The following is an 18,017-nucleotide window of genomic DNA, read 5'->3' on the forward strand; positions in this document are numbered from 1 at the left end:
TGATGTCCGTGCGGCTGCACGGTTTACTCTATGTTTACAAGCCTTCGCATCGGCATGCAGATGTCTAATGTTAGCCACTTTGGAAATGGCTGGATCTTTGTTTGGGTCTTTTCTCCTTGTGGAGTGTATAAACAGATCGTCATTGCCCTTGAATACTTCTGGCGAATTTAGTATCATCGTTCTCAGTCTACAGCCGCTGCTTACATACTTTTGGTCGATTCTCACTGCTGTCGCCAACGTTTCATGTATACATTTGCTATTCTTTCCAAGGCATCAATTATCTGAAACACCTAGCCCATGGCTGGCGACTGTGCTGAGGTTCCCTACCATCTGGACGTCTCTGGGAACCAATATACAGGTGATGCTCTGAAGCAACTGCGACTTAGTGTAGAGAGATTTGTGCCGCCAAAGACGGTCCCTCTGGTTGAGGATCCAAACCTTGATCCTTTCTACCTGGAGAGAGCATTAGAAGCGCCGAAGCAGTGGGATGCTTCTCTTGACGACGACTCAGAAGTTGATCTGGATGATCTCGAGAATGAATATTTCATGTCTTACATGACCGAGGAGACACAACCACCATCGTTGACCCAGGATTATTCTATTCAGTCCCACGCCGTTCAATACCAGGAATCACAAAGCACAAAGCCCGCTTGTCCAACGACACCTGATTGGCAACGAACACATCACCACAACCAAAGTTCCTGCAGCTCCATCCAAACTGATGCTACGGGGGTCACTCCTGACCTCACGCCAAGCAGTTCATTCTCTTCGACCTATTCTGACTCCGATTACCCAGCTGCGAAAAAGACGACACACCAGCAATTCTTGCAAAGTCGTCGCGCTCTGCGGGACAGATCCCACAATACAGCGCGATTTTATCTGCCCGCTGCAACTCCTGACAACCAGTCAAGAGCGTGCACGCGGCCGAATACTCCCATCGAGCGATCCGCGACTGCCGCTCTCGCAGAATATCATAACACGTCTTCTGAAACACTCACCATGGTTCCAAAAGAGCCTGCAGCAGCTGCAGCATCTTCCCTACGCTCCAAGCCGCTACCTAGCTTGCCACCTATTTTGAAAAATGCCGGACCTGTCCCTCCGGCTAAAAGGGGACAAAATAGTGGATCGAGAAGCCAGATCGATCCATCGCTTATCTCACCGCCGAGTCTGGTGAACCCTGTCACCAAGGAACCTCACATGTCTCCATTCAACCACGCTCTTTTTATTCCTGCCCATGACTGCCCCAGTCCGGTGCCACACCCCACGTCCTTCTCTCCACTCATTGCACGACAGAGCACCAATGCATCGACCAAGGGGCGACCCTCGACTTCGACATCAGTAGCTTACGGAGAACAGTCGGTTTGGGAATCGGACTCGGAAACAGGGTCAATTAGTGGCAAATCACAATCCCGGCGCGGACCCATCGACACGCTTCGGAAGGTCCGAAGTCGAGTGCAGCTGCGTCGCATTGCCAAATCGGATGCAAAGTTGCACGCGGACATCAATAATAATACGAACGGAACCACTATTACGACTACGACTAATAGCATCGGTGGTACGGTGACGACCACCCGTACCACAACTACGACCCATGCCACCCGTCATGGGGCACTATGGGCGCCATCCCCGCCAGATGCGGGCCAGCCCGATCCCGCAACCCACCCGCACAATCTAGCCCACCTTGACCACCGCGCGGCCGCTAGTGTCACCTCCATCACCGACGATTTGCTGCCACCACCTCCGCCCCTGAAGCAGACACTACGCTTGGTGGCTCCATCCACCACGTCGCTGGCACGCCCACAATCATCGCGACACAGCAGTGAGAAGTTATCCGGAGATATTGATTCCTCGACAGCCGCTGCCATTCAGGCACAATCCCGTCGACGCCAGCGGTCTAACGCCACGGATGAGTACCTACCATTTCCCAAAGCTGAGGCAATGCATCACTATTACTGTAACAGCCATACCTTGCCATCATCGGAAACTGTATCGTCCCACACCGCCATAGAGCAGCCCACTGTCTTCAAGAGGATATGGGGATCACTCCGATCTTTGGACTGCCGCGGTCGTTGATCAAATTCTTTCCTAGTTTATGTTTTTTGCGCTTATTCCGTCTAATTGATGATCAATGTGTCATGCTCCTGTCATACGCTTGTGAACGTCTTACGCTCTTTATGCTCACGGATATCTCTTATGATCCTATGGTCATGACTATGACTTTTCCTTACTAATACTTCTTGATTTGCTGTTCTCAGATGCATACGAACAATCCGCCTCCTAGGCTGTCTTTCTTTTTCTCAATGTGTGTTTCTCCTTGTTGCTTATACATGTTTCATCGCAACATATATCCGTACCCGGTCAAGGTACGGAAGGCGCAAGCCCACAAAATCACGATTGGCGTCTTACCTCAGTATTTTTGCTTTTCTGTCTGGCGTTGTGGTTGGCTGTTATCGAAGGAGAAAAGTTTCATTCACGAAGACTTTGATTACGATTGGGAGGAGGAGGGAAACTGGGTCATACGAAAAACGGATCCCATGCATGTATGTACCTCGGCTTGGAGCAGATATTCGGAGCATTGGTGAGTTTTATAGTTTAGTTTAGGTTAGGTTACTTAGTCTACAACAAGAAGCTTCTGAACTTCTTGACTTATTACGATCAATATCAATGTTATTGAAAAAAGTTTCAAGATAAGTTTTCAGTGTTTCACTGGGTTGTTTTCAATTCGACTGCAGTAAGTCGTTCCTATTGGCATGTGACCTAAGACATTGAGATCAGAAGCAGTGGAAGTGAAACATAAGCCTGTCAATAATGGTATTCTAAGGTTGCTCCCTGGCCGATACTTTGGCTCTAGATATACTGGCATAGGTATCCATGCAAAACCGACTCGCACACCGTGTCTCGAGTAGGAAACCCTTCCACCGTCCGTGGCATCGTCGCACAGTCCATATGGTTGATTAGGCAAACCGCATCATGTTACAATCAAACGAGCGGAAGAACCCCCGCCTCATTGAGGAAGAGTCTAGCATCTCAACGTGGCCTCTAGGTGCAATCCCGAACCTGTTTTAGGAGGGCTCAGTCTCCAGCCCCCAGATCTCAGTCAAGGTGATATGGTGAAATACATTTGCTGTGGGGTTGGTACACGATAGGGTAGGGAGGACTACTCTTTTAGCTGCTACATACGTAGATACATGTATAATGATTTGAAAGGCACATGAAAGACATTGCTAGATCAATATCTACACCGCAGAGACAATGATAAAAAAAAAGCTATGGTCTTCGTTGAAGGACCGTGCCCTAGTTCAATTATCAGACCCTGCCCAGGTGAAAAGCAAGGAAGCGTAAGGTCGAATTTAGAACTCATCTTCCAAGGTTCCAGGGCAAGGATACATGTATATTGATGGACCCTTGTTTTCCTACATTGCACGGACTGGGAGATAACGTCTACTGCCTAGCTAGGCACCTAGACACATATCCCTGGAATCACCTAGGTACATAGGAAGCGGTGGGCAGGTGGAGAGTCACCCGAACGGGTAATACCTGTACAAGCTTGAGCGAGATGAGTACGTGTTCTCGACTCATTGTACCATATGAAAGAAAAGTATCCGACTTACGTATTATAAGGGATGATTTGAATTGGGTTTCGGAGTTTTTCATACACTTACTATCAAGGTATACCTACCGTGGTTAGACCTGGTCAGACTGAATTGTTACGTATGAAGCGAACCAACGAGAAAGCCTAGTAGGCGATAGACATGGAAATGGTCAACCAATTGATCCTTGTAAACGAAATGGCCGATGGGTTTTTAAGGCATCGCATCGAACATCCCAGTATGCATAGTTAGTTCAAGGGAACACAAACGCCCGAATCCGAGAAAACCCCTTGAACAACCTTATGGATCCCTTCGCTTGAAAATCGAGATTCAGTAAGATGGATGGCTGGGACCGACTATCCTCATGTCGAAGCTCCGTCACTACACGGAGAGACTGGACCATAGATCGAAAAGGGTATCCGCTCCCTTGGGACAGTCATACAATCATCATACTAGAGGAAAGAACCGGAAAGACAGAGGAAACACTCGAAGGAGGAAATTTTTTTAACGCACGTAATAAATCGTGGTGCATACATGTGATATGAAGTATCGTTCAATCAGATCACGCAGGTACCCAATTTACTGGTTGCACGGATTGTGTGTAGTATATAGGTATGTGTTATGTAGGCAAGTCCCTGCTTGCATATATGCAGTATGCACATGCTGTGTATGTACTAATATACTCGGGTGCGTACGACCGTGCCTAAAGTACGTTCTAATTGCACGAGTCTGATTGTGTGGAATGTGATGAGAAGATGCATGAAAAATTTTTTCTTCGTCTTTGACTTCGGGCCTGACTTTTGAGTTGAGGATGACTTCATGTGAATGGGAATTCTGGGTTCTGGTTTGCTTTACTGTTGGGGTTGGTAGTAGCAAATGCACTGTAGGGTACATGTACATGATCCAAGTCTCTGGTTCGGTATGTTGTGCAAGGTGAAGTTGCTGGGATTTCTTCAGTTCTTCTGCCGCTGAAGGTTCATTCCACCTGTTTTTTTTTTTAGGTTGTGATGCAGCACTAGGTATTTGGTTTCATTAAACCTTTTGATGGCCACATTCTGATAGCCCATGTGTGCGATCTTGTGTCTCGGCGCCTTCTTCATCTTTATTGGTAACTCCGAGGTGTGCCATGCCTGAATCTCAGTGTGATGTGTTGTCTTCTGCAAGAACCTTCACGCCATTCCAGACAGTCCCCTTCAGAGAGGTAGAAATGATTGCTGAAAAGAGCAGACAGTATTGTATCACCTCTCTTCGACAATCATATCCTCCATGCTCTCAACTTCTTCCATACTTTCCTCCCATTTCGTCACATTCATTAACTTCTCCCATTCGGCAACAACAGGTTCGGCTTTCTCGCGTAACCTATTCTCCGGTTTCGATTCTTCACTGAACTCCTCTGCAGTCTCCTTGTCTGCTCCGTCGGTGTCTTCTGCTTTCAATCCACTGAACATTGCCTCAACATCCAGATCTTTCAGAGCATGTTCATACAATTCCTTCATCTTCTCAATATTATTTATCCTTACTTTTGTTTCACCCTCGTTATGATCTTCCTCGGCCTGCTTATTACCGACAGAACGCTTCTTCACAGGTCCTGCCTTCGACGACGTCGATTTCAATCCACCCACGAGTCCTTCGAGAATACCCAGTATCGTACCCACTCGCAACCCAAATTGTGCACCGATGGGGTATCCTGCGTCAAACCCTCGTTGAACATGCTCTGATTTAGACATAGCGATTCCATCCCTGTACCCGGCCGTAACGTGTTGACGGCGAAGGGAGGGGAGATCGGAAGGTTCTGCCGATGCCTGCGTGGATGGCGGAATATTGTAATTATGATGCCTTTCGAGGACATGTCCGMGATCATGATCATCCGGCGACGAGCCGAAAATATCGTCTAGCGAGTTGTTGTTATTGTACTGGTAGTTGTTCTCGTCTGCCTCACTCAGCGTTGATGTCATGGTTGTCGTCGGTGACGATGCAGCCGATCTTGCATCTGCATTAATGGGGATGGAATGTGTAGAGCTCGACGGTGATACAGGCATTGCTGTAGTTCGTTCCGAGACCGAATGAAGCTGTAGGTAGGTTGTTTAATTTTGGCAGGTGGGTTGATGATAAATTATTTGAGGTGGGGTGACCCTAACCCTACTGGTGCCTGAGGCAGCAATTTCCATCGCGTCTTTTCTTCCAGCTATCAGAACTCCATCTCCATGTCAGCTTTTTCCCCACTTCTCAATCCTTAACTTTCAATTCAACTTGTCTATCATCTTGTCGACGCTGAACAATTACCGCATGCAGTAAGTCTGATCATGCATGAGTCGGAATTACAATTGTTATCTCCGTTGATCTTTGCTTCAGCTGCCAACCATGCGGGAAGTCTGAGTGCCCGAGAACCCTGTCCGTTCGGGCTCGACACGGCAGGCAAGCTCATCAACAACCAATTGATTGCTCGACAGTTGGCGCTCCGTGCTAGGTCCTGGATAGCTCGCATTTAAAATCAAGTTTTGTTCAATTCTGCATCGCCGAGGAACTCCACTAACAGATGCGCCGGAGCCTCTGGGCTTAAAGGGCCTTAGCCGGAGCATTATTGGTCTGATCTCCACGCTGATTTCTCGCATCCCTACTCCAAGTGGCCAATTATGAGATTTACCTTCGACGCCGAGCTTTTAGAGTATAATGCGGCTGGGAACAGGGGTTCTCATAGGCGTTCTAGAGACGACTATGCACGAGACGATTATGCATAAGTACGGGCTGAACGGGGGCTAAGCTTCTTCACGGTCAGGCCCTGATATCAAACGGCTTTAAGGCTTTGGGGCCAAATGTGGCAAGGAGATTCGAAACCCATTAACTCCCCCTTATCAGATCTGCTGCTTTTTAACTTTCAAAACCCCATGGTTTTAAGTTTCGAGGTCCCAAAACATTGGGTTTTGCGAGATGCAGTCCACTTCGCACGAGCTCCAAGACCTCAGAGGGTCATCTCTGGATCATCGTCAATCGCTTCTTCCCAAAAGTGAAGATCTAAACTCAGAATCACACCGTGTGGCTGCCAATCCAACCGTTGGTCACGAGACCACACCCTACAAACCGCCATCAGGATGGAGCGCGATTCCATGGAAGCTCGAAATCCTTTGCTGGATCGGTAGTCTCTGCTTCTTCATTGCGATTATTGTCGTACTGAGAGTACTCAATGGCCGTCCGCTTCCAGATTTGCAGTTTGGCATCCAACCCAGTGCAATTCTCGGCTTATTAGCCACCTTTGGACAGGCCCTCTTGATAGCACCAGTCAGCTCTGCACTTGGGCAGATCAAATGGCTACAAGCACTTGAGGAACGGCCAATGAACAACTTCGAGACTCTCGATAAAGCCAGTCGTGGGTCATTCGGAAGTACACTTCTTATTGCGGGTCGAAAGTCAGGGTACGTAATATCCCTAAAGCTCTTGTCGTTAGCTTGAACAGGAATTTAAAACCATGTACCGCCTGGGAGTCATCTTCATACTGACTTCATTTAGGTTCGTCGCATCCTTTGGAGCTCTTCTCACAATCGTTGCCCTAGGCATCAGCACCTTTACTCAACAGTCTTTGAAGTATGATATAATTTATCCGTACACCAAAAACGCTTCTATGCCGATAGCACAGTTCATGAACGGGACTGGCAATGCACCAATAGGGAATGGTCAAATAGAACCGGGAGTTGATGCCGAAGTGCTGAATGCCCCCTATCTTGCCTTTTATAACTCTCCAGGCACCGATTTCACTGCAGCGGCAAGTTGTGGGAGTAATAATTGTACATGGGATTTGTATCAGACACTGGGTCTTCGCAGTACATGCCAAGACTTGTCTTCCAGTCTGAATATGACCGAAGTATACATGGCACCTTACGACGTCCCTCTTACCTACAACACCGACTACTACACTCTTAAAAACGGGTTTGGTTTGACAGGAGCCCAACCAGGGGAGCAAAGTGACCAAGTATCTTACTTGATAAACAGCGCGTTGATGAATGTAACAACAAGCTGGAGCGCCGCGATTGGCACATCATACTTCACTTGGGAACCTATAGCCTTTCCTAATAATGGATCGACTTTAATGAGTGTATTTGTGGTTGGTCCGTCACCCGGCACGGTACCAATTCAGCCCGATCTGAACTTCACCAAACCCATGAGTGGCTCGCTCTTTGCTCCGCCTGTTGCTTATGAGTGCCTTCTACAATTTTGCGTTCGCAATATGCAAGGCAAAGTCATGAACGGGACAATACAAGAGACCGAGCTTTCTACGTGGACCAACGAAACTGCACCGGAAAACGATCGAACCTACACATATGCAAATCTAGAACTTCATCCGCCTGACTCGTCGATGACCTTTGTCGCGACAGCTTTCGCAATCGAAGGGTTACGTGAGTATTTAAGTAGTCTTCTGGTAGGCAACGCGACCATTTCCGTGGCCACAGACTCATCTGAAAATTGGGAACTCGATCAATATCAGTACTCTTCCTCGAGCCTGATGCGACAATTGTACAGCGCAATGAATMCCTCCGCCACAGGATTCCCAAATATGATGGACAATCTAGCCAACAGCATATCCCTCAGCCTCCGCTCAATAGACTACCAGCCTTCTCCCGTGGTCGGAAAAGCGTTTACAGCTACCAGCCACGCCGTCGTGACATGGGAGTGGCTCATCCTCCCATTCTTTGAACTCGCGGGCAGCCTCGTTTTTCTGATAATCGTCATGATCCAAACTAGACAAAGAGGTCTGTCCGTTCCCTGGACAAATAGTACATTGGCATATTTCTTCCATGGCCTTGATGAGAGACCTGCCCGTGGGGTCGTATCTCAAAGCGAGGAGAAGCTGGCGGAAGAGTTGCAAGTGAAGTTGGAGCGGGATTTGGATGGGGGGCATTTGGTTATTGTCAAGTGATGAGTTAACAACCTACCTGTTTCCACTTGGATCCCGTGTTTGTTTTTTGCTTTCCTACTTTGCAAGCGCTTGTATTTTCTGGACTGAAAGGTGGGGTTGTATGATATACGTGTACGAGATACCCTTGGCTTAATGCGGACTTTGCGATACTCGTTTTCTTGTTACGGAATTTTATTAGGAATATTTGCTATGCATACTCTTGAATTGTTGTGTATTGCTATAAGTACGCGGTCTACCTGACTAATGGCGTCCATCGGCGCGAATAAGCGTTTTATACAAACATTTCCCATTATTGCTCATGGGACAAAACTACCTATCACTCCCAGAACCAGTCGCAACCCTCCAAGCCCTTAGCGGCAAAGCCTGCAATTTAAGGGCTGTAGGCCGTATATACACGTAAAATGTGACAGCGCCGATAACCACACAAAGCAAGTTCGTTATGTAATAACCATCCTGCTCAACTACGCATTGCCCGCCGCCGGCTTGACAGCGGCTCTTGTCTGCTTCGAGGGCGCAGGAGAATGCGGATGTGATGAGGTCGCCTTTCAGGGTTGATGGGTCGGGGATTGTGGTTGGTGGGACGCAGGTGGCTGAGGTAAACATGTCGACCATTTTGAGGATGAAGAATTTCGGAAATGTTCCTCCCAGGTTGGACACACTTTGAGACTAGTTAGTAATTTTCTTTTGGAGGGTGATGAGATTATAGAGAAAACGTACGTTGCTAGCAAGGTCATATAAGTCCCGCCAATGGCCGGATCGGAGATACGTGCGTGGAACGCGGATACCGCAACAAACATGACGGTATTCATAAAAGTCGACAAGACGTGTTCGGCAATGACGACTAGAATATACCAGAATGGAACGGCCGAGGCAGCAGGATATATCATGACCGTAAGTTGAGCGAATATCGCCGCGGCAAGTCGACCAACAAAGGCCCAGCACCATAATCGCATCGGCGTGTATTCGGTCGACCATTGACCGGCATAGTAGCCCAGAGCAATCTCAAATGGGAAGTCGATCAAAACAACGAGTGCCATGTTGTCTTGTCCAAAGCCCTTGTCGATGAGCTTGAGACTGGTCACAGCCTCATTCGCTTGAAAGCCGATCTTGGCGATCAAATGAAGAACGATGATCATTTGGATGTTTTTGAGTTTTAGGACACTCCACATGCTGCGATACACCTCCATGATGCCGTCTTTGTCCTTGGTACGTTCTTCTTTTTTCAAGAAGAACAGTAAAAAGGTTACAATAATGTATGCCCATCCGGCAAATGCCATATAGCCACTAAGTGAGAGGAGACCATGTTTCGGATCAATGTTGGAGGCGGACCGGAACCATCGATTGGCAAATTCGGGAGAATTGAGGGCAAGGAATACAGTATAAGAAAGGAAGTGGCCCGCAGTAAGACCAACGGTTTGAGCCGTAGAGGCGTATGAAATGTTTTGGGGCGAAATGAGTGTAAGCGCCCAGCCGTCGACTGCGATATCTTGTGTTGCGCATAGGAAAACGAGGAAGAACCACCATTTGGTGAAAGTCCATACATTGCCGTCGCTTTCACCTGCCGAGTTCAACATCGCCTCAACGCGGCCAGCTAGATAGAGCATGGCGAGACCGGAAAGCAACTGCACTGGAGTGATCCAGCTCTTGCGTCGACCAAGCCTTCTGCTCCAGACTGCATCCACAATGGGACTCCAGAATAGTTTGAGGGAATAAGGATATGACGCTAAAGAGAAGACACCGATTTGCCCGTAGGAAATATGTGGTTTAAGAAGGAATGGAACTGATCCCATGGCTAGACCCATCGGAATGCCCTGCAAAAAGTATAACAGCACCAGCAGCAGAAAATTTCTCCGGTCCTGCTCCGGTAGCGCAAAGAAACTTGTATTCTGCAGTCTTGGAGTACCAGGCACCGCCGGAGGTGCATCATCTAATGTGAAGCTTTCCCGAGCCATGACCCTGTTGGCATGTTGCGCAGAGGATGGAGAATCGACAGAAGGATCTTTCCTCCGCATTTCCAGACGTGAGTTCATATCGCCGTCCGCGTGGCCGTTCTGGCCCGTTTCTATCGTCAGGCTCGAAGCAGGCCCCCGTTTAGATGACTTCTCACGAGTCCTGCGCTTCATCTGTTTTCTGCGAGATGTTTCTGAGCTTCCTTCCAACAGTCCGGCGTTTTCGCGTTCGTCAGCGTCGCTCGTAGAGAGATCGGAGAGGGTGGACTCTTCGTCGCGTACGTCGAGTATAGTGTGTCTTGTTGGAAGGTCTTTTAGTTCGTATTCGGTGGAATGTCTTTTGTGGAAATGTGACGAAGATTCCGTAGTGTTATTGAAAGAGTGCGACACTGCGTGTTCTTTCGATGTTGAAGAAGAGGGTTGATTATTATCAGCGAGCGTGTAGGGTCGGGAGGGGAAGTTGTGGAATGCATCCATGTGGCGAGGAGTTGGTCCTGAGTGAGGCAAGCTGGCCTCTCCAGGGAAAAGGGAAGCAGGAAGAAGGATATCGCGGTGGTGCCTGTGAGGTTATTCCTTTGACTGTGATTGGGCCAGTCTGCTAGAGCTTCCGCGGCGCCCACTTTATCTGATCAATGGCCAGAAAGCTCTGTTTGTCACGTGTAAAAACGGGCAGACAGCGTGGACCGTCGTCCAGATCAGAGTCTGCAGGAGAACTCAAGTTGAGGTTTGAGATCTGAACTGGCCCAGATGTACGACGGTTCGGACAATCACGCAAGCAGGCCCGGGCCTTGTCTGTTTCCCGTCTCAATCTTAAAAGCGCGCCAAGACCGACCCCTGTAAGGTCACGTGCAACCAAGCGCATAGCCCTAACAGCAGTGAAGGATAGGCATTTTTCATGTCAACTTGAAATGTTGGCTCATACGGTGGGAATTTTGTTCTCCTGGCTGCTGAAGGGTTTAATATTATGGTAACAAAGCTGAATGGAAAGTCCACTTAAAGCAAACTGCGTATACGCTCACTTGCTGAGAGGTATCTGTATTCGAGAACAGAAAATTGTGCCTGAAGAGTATCTCTTGCAGGTAGAGATTTGGCTCCTTAGCCCTGGCCCAAACTGAACACTAGTTTGCCTGGAATGAACTAAAGGTGCGAAAAAGAAGCACAGCTCAGTTGCGGTGTGGGCTATCAAGAACATCTCACAATTTTAGAGCATAAACGCTATATACATGCGTATGGATTGGATCACACAAGTGCAGTACTGGAATGATTAGAAACCTCCTCCTCATTCATCCTCCTCTTCCACCGCGATTTCACCGATAACAACCAATCCTTCCAAAGCTTCTCTTTCTTCCCAATTCTAATAACACCATCTTTTACTCCCATCCACTGATCAATGGGCATAGACAAGAAGCTGTGTCGAGCCCAGCAGGACTTGTACCAAAACCCCTCCTCGTAATTGTCGTAGAACTTGATTTGTGTTTCATAACACGGCTTGCAATATTGTAATTCGTTGCAGTCGAGGCAGTAGTACATCTTTTCGCTCTTGGGACCGAAGCTTCTGACTATGACGGGAGGATTCATGCACGGCCCTGAGCAGCGGGTTGGGAGTTCGGTGTCCATGATGTCTTGATACATGGATAGGTCTGTAGGGGCGTCTTTAGGCTCTGGCTGTGGTTCTGTGGTCACTGTTGCCCCTCCTTGACCATTCACCTCTGTAGCGGTTGTCGGATCCATTTGGATGGGTTCGACCTTTAGAGTTGCTGGCACGGTGTGCTCATCTTCACTTGGAGCAGGTGAGGGTAAAGTTTCTGCCGCCTGTTCATCGGGTGCGTCTTTGTTCAATGCATCATGTGCGCTACCAGTTCTTTTTGTCTCATGGGCGGTTGTAGATGAATCATTCATTTCGACTACCTGGGTTGATATGGAGTTGTTTCTGTCGTCAGACTTCGTAGGACCAATTGAAGGCAAGAGACCAACGGATCCGTTGACAGTTTCTTTCACTTGTTGAGATTCCGTCTCTGACCCTCCAAGCCCCCGTTGATCCTGAGCTATTGGAGGCCCCTGCACAGTCTGAGTCGGTGGTTCTTCCTTGGTCTGCTCTAAAGTTTGTTCCGTAACAACAAGATCTGTTCGCCTACTGTAGTTATCATCGTAATTCATGTTGACGTAAGAAAACTGGAGAGACAACGCAATCTTGGCATCAATCTCCAAGTCGACAAACATGAGCACTTTGGCCAAAAGTCGAAAGGCCTCTGCATCATTTGATCCAATTGTGTCCTCCAAGTCTGCAATGACTATGGAGAACACACCCTCAGCGTATTGCTTGGCTTTCAATTTGCCGTCAAAATAAGACCACATTTTCGCAAGTACAAGGAGGGCTTTTCCTATGGTCATAGGCTCAACTATCTGCATGTTTTCGTAACGGTCGACGAGCTTTTCCACTTGTCCGATTATCTGCTGCTTGACGTCCTTGGATTCTGTTACCGTGAAATTCTCGTAATGAATGTCAATCATTTCAGGAAAAACAAAATCTMCCAGCCACAAGCTCACACGGTTTTCCACGAGACGGGTTATCAGTTTATCAATCTCAATCTCGGCCATCTTCGTGGCACGTGCATCTCGTCTGTAAACCAACGCCAATTCATACTGTAGGGCTACCGAGTGACCAACGTCCCGCGTGCGCCAATATTCAACAGCCTCTTCAAAAATTTGAATTGCGAAGTCGACGCGCCGAGTCTCGACTGCCGCCCTTCTCAAAGAGTCCGTCTTATCCGTCCAATTATCGGTTCGGTTCCACAGCCACTCGGATCTGATTCTTGGTCGTTGACGTCGCACTGCTTGAATCACTTTCGTCCACTCGCCTTTCTTGGTATGAATATTGACAATGGTCTTTAAAAATTCCAATAGTTCTTCAGTATACTCTAAATCCTCGCCCAAGGCCTCTTCACAGGTTTGGATTGCCTCAGTATCGGACCCTAGGTGCGTCAACGCTTCAGATTTGAGAAGGAAGGCTTTGATACACCGCTCGTTGCGAAGCTCTGATCCAAGAGCTCCCTTCTCTTCGTTTCGTTCAATAAGGGCCTTGTTAGCAAAGTCCACAACATTCCTCCAGTCCTTTTCTTCGCCCAGGTCGAAAGGAGTGTTGATTTGTGCTCGATAGTACTCTGCCATTCCCAAGTACGAATAGAATTTCTCAGGACCCAGAGTTGTTGTCTCTGAGAGATTAGTTTGATACAACTCGACACAAAATTGCCTAGTTTCATCAGTGTCCTCAAAGTGAAGAACCAAAGCTGTCGCGATTCGACATCGAGCGATTTCCACGGGATTCAAGTAGACTTGATTTTTCCCGTATTCAATAAGTGCTTTAGCTATTTCAACAGTCACTGATGGGAAGTAATCGCTTGGACCGACGAAGTCGGGATGTAACTTTTCAGTCTTTTCCGGTCAGTAACTTCCTTGTGCATTTATCCAAAACTGGGCCTTGGGGTTCACATACCAACCACAGAGCCCGACAAATGAAATTGTAGGAGATTCTAGCCTCGCGATAAGTCATTTTCTCTGTCCATCTCACAAGGTGACCACGAGCTAACTGCTCCAGCACACATCGTGGATCTTTGAGTAGACTTTCAATTCCTTGTAGTGCCCTGAACGACATCTTCTCTTCGTTATGGAAGCTCATCTTTCTAGCCCACGCTAGTAGTAGATTCAGGTGTCGAAAACCTCGCTCTTCGTAAGATATATTGGATATGCGATAAATGCTAAAGTCGACGTCTATCAACTCGTTTTTTCGACTCTGAATATCTTCAAAGACGCGAGATACATCGTTGTCATCGTATAATATCCGCATCAAAGCTTCAACGACTTGAGCACCTTGTTGAGGGGTTGTTTTCTTAACATCGATATCTTCGAGGTGGTCCAGGAGCCATTCCGCAGCATATTCTTGGAGACTGTCGCGATTTGGTGCTCCCTGAGGTAATTGGTCGCACAGTGCACCAACAAGCCTCAGAAAGATATCCACTTTCGCCTTGGTCGGATCTCGAATCATGTTGTTGTCTGATTGCTCCAAATAATCTTTGAATGCTGGTTGGCGAAAGCGGACTTGCTTCTGCTTCTGCTTTTCGAGCTTTTTCTGCGCTTCAATTGCATCATTCTCTGTTTCAGGCTTAGGTAAATTATCTGTCTCTAATGAACTGGTCGAATGATAATTGTCCGTAAAAAGCAGGCTGTCCCATGCATTGTCAGTGACATAGACATACAATTTTGGGACCGTAGGATTTCACCATACCTTGATAACCTTCCCTCGATCTCAGCAGCAACATCAAAATTACTGATTGATGTTTCTTGTTCGAGAAGTTGCTCAAGCTCAAGCACTTTGAAAGGCTCCTTAGCAAATGTACATAGAGCGAATATCTTCTCGACAATTTCGCGGTCTCGTGGGCTGCGTTTTGAGCAAACCGTATCGATCATGGCAGTATACAAACCGTGTTGGCCTTTCACATGATCAATTTTAATTAGAGCGGATGCATCGCCGTCACATTGTTCCAGCATTGTCAGTGTAAGATCTACCGATGACATGACTCCTAACGCAGTGTCAGCTTGAGTTGATGCTTTTTGTCTCTCAAAAAGGCCAAGTAAGAGGTTAGACTTCACATTTCAACTTACTTTCAGGGCTGTCCAGAAGCTTGCTCTTGATAATCTCTTTTGTGGAATCTTTAAAGCTTTTCAACATCTCTGACTGGTTGAAATGCGAGTCAATGAGTTTTGCAAAATCACCGCTGGACCGTGTCTTCTCGAACAGATCGATTTTCGGACAATCTGTATACTGGGCTATGGGACCATAAATATCTTCATCTGGAGGTCCGGTCATAAGAATACGAATTCCGTCTTTGTCGGAGTTTAAGGTCTGGAAAAGACCTAACATCGCTTGGCGGTCAGGGCCATCCATCAATTCCACACCATCAAGGATGATATAGATCACACGGGACGTATCTGGGGTCTTCTCAAATTTCTTGACCAAAAGCTTTTCCCACATGAAGTTTAGCTTCTTCTTGCTATCTTCCTCCTTTGCAATCTTGGACGCCACTAGGTCTTTTGCAATTGCGTCACCTAGCTTGCTATCGTTATCTGCAATTTGAACCAGAATATAGGCCAACACATTTCGGAAAGACTGAGAGTCTTGCCTTCCAGGCTCAAAAGGAAAGTAAGTCACAAGAGTGGTTTGTCGTGGATTATTCTTGCCGCCCTCTAATCTATTCTTCTTGGCCTGTTCCTGAATTGACAAGAAACACCGATAGGAAAAGAACGTCTTTCCGGTACCGGTGGCACCAGAGACATAGATGACTGGGGTTTTGTGTCCGCTCATCCAAGATTTGTACGCTGGCTCATTTTCTATCCACGAAAATGTGCCAGGGACAAGGTGCGCTTTCAGGAATTCCATGTGAATCTGGATTGGAACTATGATATCAGGGTCCAGATCCTTGTTATCCTTCAAAGTCTTTGTAATTTTCTCCAAGGAAGTGGTTCTGCCCCAAAGGGCTTGCAAATCAGAAGGCTTGATTTTCTCATGTTGCAGTAAATCGAGCAAATTTGCTGGAAGATCTTCGATTTTGCTATCCATAGCCTTTACGACGTCAAGGATCTGAAATGGTATTGTGGCGCGAAACACCATTATCGTCATTTTCMCTTTTTCGCATCGAGCCATGATTTTCTTGTTCCTGCCATGTAACAGAGCATTAAGATAAAGCCCTGTCTGATCTTTAGATGTATGCTTGTAAGATCAAATAAAACGGATACATACTTTTTCTTCGGTACTCAGTAAAGATCTTGCCGCTGAAGAGACAGAAATCAAGCATAGCGATGAATATATCTAGCAACCTATTGAGGAAATTTGATTCACGAAACTCTCGCTTTTTGAGATCACCAATATCAAGTAGCGCATTGTGCAGCTCGACGAAGGTCGCCTCGATTAGGTCAAAGTCTTCAGTCACGTTTTTTGCGGCCTACCAAGCCCTCTTAGCATAAGTTTGCCAGGCTAACAGAGGCAAAGACTTACCTGTATCATATACATAMCCGAGCCCGCCACAATTTGAGCGGGTACTGCATACTGTGAAGGAACAATAAGTAAGAAACCATACAATGATAGCATAAATGAGACGAGAGATCATCGCTTACAGTTCCAGACACATGATCTTTGAAGAAAGATACACCAGAATATGTCCAGTCCAAACATCCAGATACAGCATTAATCACCTTGGTTTTTCGGTCCTCAGGATGCCGCGATTTTTCGAATAGTTCCGACGCCTTTTGGAGACGTTGATCCGGTTGCTGGAGCCCATCAGATTCGCTTTCTGCAATGGCCGAGATGTTGACGCGATATTCTTTCTGTATGTTGTTCACAGCTTCCTTCCACAAATCATCGAGACTTTTAGAGTCTTTCTGCTCCGGAGATGTTTCAGCATTTGGGAGAGGAATTGGTGCTGTCTGTTTTGCGACATTCCGTTTGTCACTCATGTTTCTAGAAATTGCTCGTGATTCTTTAGATATACTATACTGCTTATCTGAGGCGTTGAAAGGGGCCCAGCAGGTCAGAAGGGAGCGAGCATAGCAGATTTAAGCTTTGGAAGAACGCCGGAAGGCTTCATATTAGACAACGCGCTTTACTTAAATACACGCGATCGCGACTGGTATAAAAGCTGGCCTTAAGCTCTACTCGTAGTAAACTAGCATGCGGCTGAGCGGGAGTCTTGGCTGCATTTAAGGTGTATGAGAGCTCATCGAGATTGGTCGAGAGAATCAGTCAAAGCTGAAGAGTGACCAAACACCAGCGCCATTGTACGTACTCCTTTCCCGCTGTGGGTTGGTGTTGGGTCTCACTGACTTACAGAAGGCCCGTTCGGCTCTAATTACATTGTCATCACATAACCAAGCAATAAACAGTAAGACTACGTGCACTCGTCGATCCCCTTGACGCTAATGGTCAAACTGACCACTGATGTTGTTAACGATCAGGCAATTATTAGAACTTCAAGAAATCGTCGGCTCAAGTCAAAATCCGATTTCAGCAAAGCAGCAAGGACAGTCTATCAACTGGACAATGCTTAATAATTCGAAGTTATTAACCAATATGTCTATTTCCAATTCTGCAATTATAATCGTATATTCGAATCCGGAACCGCCAACTTTCTAGTGGTCATTGAGTCCACCACGGACCGCGTCTGTTGAGGTTGTTAACTTATGCCCGAGAAAACATGTCATGACAACACGCACGCATTGCGCTTAAAGTCTGTAACGATTAACAGTTTGGACAATTCAAAACTAACCAGAGTAATGGTTCTGTCTACGTTGACCCAAGCCTGCTTCCTATTAGGATGAGGCCCTCAGCCGCGAGGCTGCACCCTCCCATCTGTTAGCTAGGCATCTTCAAAAGCAGTGTGGATGATACTTCCAACATGAGGTTCTCTTGAGTCAATTGGATTCGATTCATGCATGCTCCCACCGAGCATGCATACAGAACAGACTCCGATCTCACGATTGGATGTGCTGCCAACGCAATGGTGAAAGACGGATGGGGCC

The 18,017-nt window shown here is 47.1% G+C and overlaps 4 protein-coding genes across 4 annotated transcripts; 2 read left to right on the forward strand and 2 right to left on the reverse strand.

The window, feature by feature from the left end:
* Positions 1–297: 297 nt before the first annotated feature.
* On the forward strand, positions 298–2,073 carry BHQ10_008940 (uncharacterized protein; the record flags this gene model as incomplete). The annotated part of the gene is made up of 1 exon (XM_040881801.1): positions 298–2,073. One exon carries the CDS (start codon positions 298–300, stop codon positions 2,071–2,073), a length of 1,776 nt encoding a protein of 591 aa, XP_040737442.1.
* A 2,755-nt stretch (positions 2,074–4,828) lies between these two features.
* On the reverse strand, positions 4,829–5,629 carry BHQ10_008941 (uncharacterized protein; the record flags this gene model as incomplete). The annotated part of the gene is made up of 1 exon (XM_040881802.1): positions 4,829–5,629. One exon carries the CDS (start codon positions 5,627–5,629, stop codon positions 4,829–4,831), a length of 801 nt encoding a protein of 266 aa, XP_040737443.1.
* Positions 5,630–6,518: 889 nt separating this feature from the next.
* Positions 6,519–8,499, forward strand: BHQ10_008942 (uncharacterized protein; the record flags this gene model as incomplete). The annotated part of the gene is made up of 2 exons (XM_040881803.1): positions 6,519–7,000; positions 7,095–8,499. 2 exons carry the CDS (start codon positions 6,519–6,521, stop codon positions 8,497–8,499), a joined length of 1,887 nt encoding a protein of 628 aa, XP_040737444.1.
* Positions 8,500–8,808: 309 nt separating this feature from the next.
* On the reverse strand, positions 8,809–16,955 carry BHQ10_008943 (uncharacterized protein; the record flags this gene model as incomplete). Its single annotated transcript, XM_040881804.1, has 10 exons — positions 8,809–9,157; positions 9,217–11,007; positions 11,069–11,314; positions 11,884–13,880; positions 13,942–14,668; positions 14,731–15,025; positions 15,108–16,190; positions 16,243–16,444; positions 16,498–16,548; positions 16,617–16,955. The coding sequence occupies 10 exons, from the start codon at positions 16,953–16,955 to the stop codon at positions 8,809–8,811; spliced, it is 7,080 nt and encodes a 2,359-aa protein (XP_040737445.1).
* Positions 16,956–18,017: the final 1,062 nt, after the last annotated feature.

Source organism: Talaromyces amestolkiae, assembly GCF_001896365.1.
Source record: "Talaromyces amestolkiae strain CIB chromosome Unknown scaffold21.1, whole genome shotgun sequence".
Classification (NCBI taxonomy): Eukaryota; Fungi; Ascomycota; class Eurotiomycetes; order Eurotiales; family Trichocomaceae; genus Talaromyces; species Talaromyces amestolkiae.